This window comes from Siphateles boraxobius, unplaced genomic scaffold (genome assembly GCF_051911475.1).
Source record: "Siphateles boraxobius isolate OS27281-9 unplaced genomic scaffold, OSU_SipBor_1 162, whole genome shotgun sequence".
NCBI classification, from domain to species: Eukaryota; Metazoa; Chordata; class Actinopteri; order Cypriniformes; family Leuciscidae; genus Siphateles; species Siphateles boraxobius.
This window is the reverse complement of record NW_027508769.1, coordinates 380,001-385,000: the sequence shown is the minus strand read 5'-3', so window position 1 is coordinate 385,000 and position 5,000 is coordinate 380,001. Positions and strand designations below refer to the sequence as shown.

The window sequence follows — 5,000 nt, the reverse complement described above, 5'->3', positions numbered from 1 at the left end:
TTATTCAGAAATCAGATATCATTTTTACAAGTTCATTTATGTAAGTGAGGATAGCTAAAATAAAAGTAAACTGTGACATATTATACCCAAAAATTATTCATATAGTGAGTACCAGTAAAATTTGGGACCAAAAATGATTGGGACACTTTGAGCTGATCGTGTTTTGCTGAAGTGTTTTTTCTTTAATAACTAACGCACCTTTTTACACACAGACTGAACAACATTAATCATTGCTTGGTGATTGGTTGAGCTAAACTGGTATTATCTAATTGTGTAGTTAAATTTAACATCTGACAGATATTCAACATAATTCATGTGTGAGAGTCTAACAGAAAGACGGACAAAACCAGTGAAATATCAATTGATTTAATAACTCATCATATTTTATTACCATTTTCTAAAATATAGTGAATAAACTGTGATAATGTGAGAAATGTTGAATAGATTTTGGTTTGACTGTGGATCTGACGCAGGGAACGTACCCGTAAATGACTTCATCATCCGAGTCGTTGAGCATGGAGAAAGCAGGATTGTCTTTCAGTTGGGAATCTGGGAAAGGGAAAACATTTCCATGACAAAGGATTCAGTGACGTCCTGTTAAATAACACTTGATCTTAAAATGCAGATCAACTCACCGTAAAGAGCGTTTTTGGAGGGCGAGTAGACAAACGCTAATGTGTAGAGATAAAAGTTCAGGAGGCCGTAGAAGGAAAGAAATTCGGCTGGTGGAGAAAACGTTCAGGAAAAATCCAGATGAGTTGCTTTTCCTGGACATTTTTTTATTAATGCTTACACCGTTTCATAGCGACTGCACTCACAGAGAGTCTTTTCTAAGCATAGAGTTAAAGTGCCTCATTTTGCTTTTTCAAACATTCCCTGAAAGAGCGGTTTGTGAATAAAAAAAAGATAATAAAAAAAAAGAAGATTAAAAGTTTGTCTCCTAAAAGAAGAAACTGCTGAAACTAGTCAGTAATTCCTGTCTCACATGTAGCTAATTAGCATAATCCCCGCCTCTGGTCTTGATTGGCTGAAAAGCGTCTCTAAGCCCCGCCCTCAAACACTGTAGTGTATCTGAGACTGGAAGAGTTTGTGTTGTTCGTGTCGAGAAGACGCTGTTTTCTGAGATTGATACGGTAAAACACACGCCATCGTTACTGTTCGTATCAAGAACTGAGATTCAGATATGATAATGAGCGTTTGCTTTCTGACCAATCACAGCAGAGCAGCTCTCAGAGAGGCGGAGCTTAGAGAGACTGAATCTCCCAACGAACAGTTTCAGACACTGAGAGAAAACAGCTGATGCTGAAATAAATATATATATGTATATTTTTGATCTCGCATGCATGTGAACCTGTTGTAGGAGACACCTAAACAACAGTAGGGAGACTTTACAATAGCATAATAGGGCACTTTAAACATAACTAAAGAGGCATGAGAGGACGATCTCACACGATTCTGTAATGAAAGGATATAATTCTGGTAGTGAGTGGAAAGTTCAGCAACAAAGTTGTCTTGCAAGGCCTTGGATCCAAATCTCAGGTACAGTATAACCACACTGATGAAAGAGGAAGAGGGAATTACATCACATGACCATCTGAATGTCATTTACATCTCCTGCATATGCATAAATGATCACATGACTAGATTTGCCCAGAATATAGCATGTACATTAAATTGATCAAAAGACATTAATGTTACAAAAGATTCTGTTTCAAATAACACAAAAAAGACACTGATAATAATTAGAAATGTTTCTAGAGCAGCAAATCATCACATTATAGTGATTTCTGAAGGATCATGTGACACTGAAGACTGGAGTAATGATGCTGATGCTTAAATATTCCTCATTTAAATAATTCATACGCAGAATAAAGGGGCGGGGCCTGGTTGAGTTAGTTAGTAGTGTGTTAAACTGGCGGTTATGGTAAGGGGCGGGACATTTCCCAAACACACTCGAAGCGCTCGACCAATCACAACACACTGATCCAGCTGACCAATCAGAGCACAGTGTGCTTTTCAGGAGCGTTTAGTTCACACACACCGTGATGAAGGCTTATTGGCCGCAACGTGTATGTGTGCCGATGCTTGTCACCCGTTTTTAAAATCTAAGACATGAAAAAATAAAGGCTTTTTATATTTTTCTAAAACTAATTATTGATTAATCTAAATAATCGAGTGCCTTGGATTGTTTTTCTTATAAACGGATGCGTTTCCCGTACAACGCCGTAACTCGCTGCTTCACTATTATAGTACGATACATCCTTGAAGAAATCAACTAGCTAGCTAGTCACAACTGTTTCCCGAAACCATATCGTTGCAAATTGGTCGTTCAACCACGTTGGACTTTTAATGAATTTGTTTAAGATTGAATTAATGCTAGATGTTTTGCTATATATATTACAGACACAGCATCTGAGGAATATTTCTAATTTTTCACAGTTTTTTTTGCTTTATTTGCAGATTCAGACTCGTTCTCACGCACTAGAGCACACACACACACACACACACACACACACACACACACACACACACACACACACACACAACGTTCTTCAAGAACGACGCTTTAAATCTCTTGACAAACTAAAAGACGTAAATGACATTTGTATGTATTCTAAATAAAAGATACAGATTGTACTGAATGTTAACTTGCTTATTTTGCTCAAGATCAGGGTTTATTGAGTCACATCTCATGCAAACAATAAACTCTACTTCTAACCGCGGGTCGAGATCTGTCGTTGCAAACACACAACATTGCGATGCTGTCGTTAGAACGATGGTTTCGGGAAACACCGACTCGTTGAACTTGCGAATATGAGGAAAATAAATCAACATTCAAGCAGGAAAACCTGTTCTAGTAGAGCACGATAAGTCCTGTTTAAATAGCAGTATGAGTGTATTTTTATATCACCTGATCACCAGCACCACCAACGTCAGCGCTGTCAGAAACTTCAGCCGCAGATCTGAGCACACGAATAAAGACATTAAACACAAAACCTGCATGTTAAAGGGATAGTTCACCCAAAAATGTAAATTCTGTCAGTATTTACTCTCCCTCATGTTGTTCAACCCCGTAAGACCTTCGTTCATCTTCAGAACACAAATTAAGATATTTGTGATGAAATCTGAGAGCTGGATCACTCCTCCATAGGCTTCTAAGGGATTGAAACTTGTTCCCCGAAAAGTTATTAAAGACATCGTTAAAATAGTCCAAGTGACTACAGTGGCTCTATCTTAAGTTTATCAAGCGACGAGAATACTTTTTGTGCGGAAAACAAACAAAAATAACGACTTTATTTCAACTATTCATTTCCTTCTCTGTGGGCCTCTAGTCAGTTAGCGTAGTGTGATAGCGTAGTGCTACGTCACATGTAGGCTCACTATTGGCCGACGCTGGTCATGTGTGTGATGCGTGTGACGTACAACAACAGAAGCGCTGTGATGTTACACTAGTGAACTCACTCGAGGCCGACAGAACAGGAAATGAATAGTTGAAATAAAGTCTTTATTTTTGTTTGTTTTTGTGCACAAAAAGTATTCTCGTCGCTTGATAAACTTAAGATTGAGCCACTGTAGTCACTTGGACTATTTTAACGATGTCTTTAATAACTTTTCGGGGAACAAGTTTCAATCCCTTAGAAGCCTATGGAGGAGTGATCCAGCTCTCAGATTTAATCACAAATATCTAAATTCGTGTCCTGAAGATGAACGAAGGTCTTACGGGGTTGAACAACATGAGGGAGAGTAAATACTGACAGAATTTACATTTTTGGGTGAACTATCCCTTTAATGGCGTGTTCCTGGTGTCAGGAGTGTGTTACTCAGGAGTGTGTGTTCCTCAGGAGTGTGTGTCACCTGTGTACGGCATGTTCTTCAGCTCGGAGCAGGCGCGCACCACCAGAAACACCAGGTACAGAACATACACACACACCACCAGCAGGAAGAAGATCTTCATGCCCTACAACAAAAACACACTTAAATAACATCTCTCCGTAACACTTTACAATAAGGTTTTGTTTATTCCTAGTTCATGTTACCCAAGGTAGTTAACTAATGTTAACCAACATTTACTAATACAACATTTACTAATATATTATTAAAATCAAAGGTTGTATTTGTTAACATTAGTTAATGAACAAACAATGAACAGCTTTATTTTTATTAGCTAACGTTAACAAAGATTAATAAATACTGTAACAAATGTATTGCTTATTGTTAGTTAATACATTAACTAATGTTAACTAATGAACCTTATTGTAAAGTGTTACCCATTTCTTTTTAAAGTCAGCATGAAATCAAAATCGACAATTCTTATTTTTTTATGGAATATTGCAGTGTTTATTCTAAATGATTTATGGGTGCACATCATTATTGTGTTAATAATCTTGAATCAGAATAAGTTCCTCTCGCAGCATCTCTTCTCTAATGATGTGGGCGGGGCTATAACCTGTCACTCACCTGAGATCAGCTAATAGCAAACCACAACCATCCAATCAATTCCCCACAGACAAAATCAAGCCCCGCCCACATTTGTTCTTGTTCCTGAAGCGTTTCACTCAGATTTACGTCACAATAGAGAAGCTTCTTCTTCGCAACTTCTCTTTCATGTTGACTTTAATATAAGTCGTGTTTATCACGCTGTCACGATATTAAAGCTACAATATGTAATTTTCTTCGCCGCTAGGGGTCGCTAACCTCTTACAATAACGTAGGCGTAGATTGAAGACGCATAAGCGGAATTATGGAACTTTTCGTCTTGCCCATAATAATGTTTATGGATGAGTGAAAACATTGATGTTTTTAACATGGCGCAGTTGCTAATGAGAGACGAATATCACACGCGAGTCCCGCGGATATAAAGGAATAAAGACATTTCATTCTACCGAACTAACTTGCCCGCAAGAGCTGAATTAATCCTCACACAGGTCAGTTTATTAGACGAAAGAAACTAACGCAGCTCAGCTTCCCTTGGTCTACACTATCACACTGCATTTGAGTGT

At 38.0% G+C, this 5,000-nt stretch overlaps 1 protein-coding gene across 2 annotated transcripts in view; it reads right to left on the bottom strand.

The window, feature by feature from the left end:
• The window catches only part of tmem181 (transmembrane protein 181), a 19,174-nt gene that overhangs the window by 1,379 nt on the left and 12,795 nt on the right, over positions 1–5,000 (bottom strand). For both annotated transcript variants that reach the window (XM_077232037.1, XM_077232038.1), the window contains exons 12-16: positions 3,856–3,958; positions 2,912–2,963; positions 1,473–1,555; positions 636–725; positions 483–549 (exon numbers count right to left, since the gene is read on the bottom strand). In XM_077232037.1, coding sequence (XP_077088152.1) covers positions 483–549; positions 636–725; positions 1,473–1,555; positions 2,912–2,963; positions 3,856–3,958 — 395 coding nt within the window. The remainder of the gene's footprint in view (positions 1–482; positions 550–635; positions 726–1,472; positions 1,556–2,911; positions 2,964–3,855; positions 3,959–5,000) is intronic.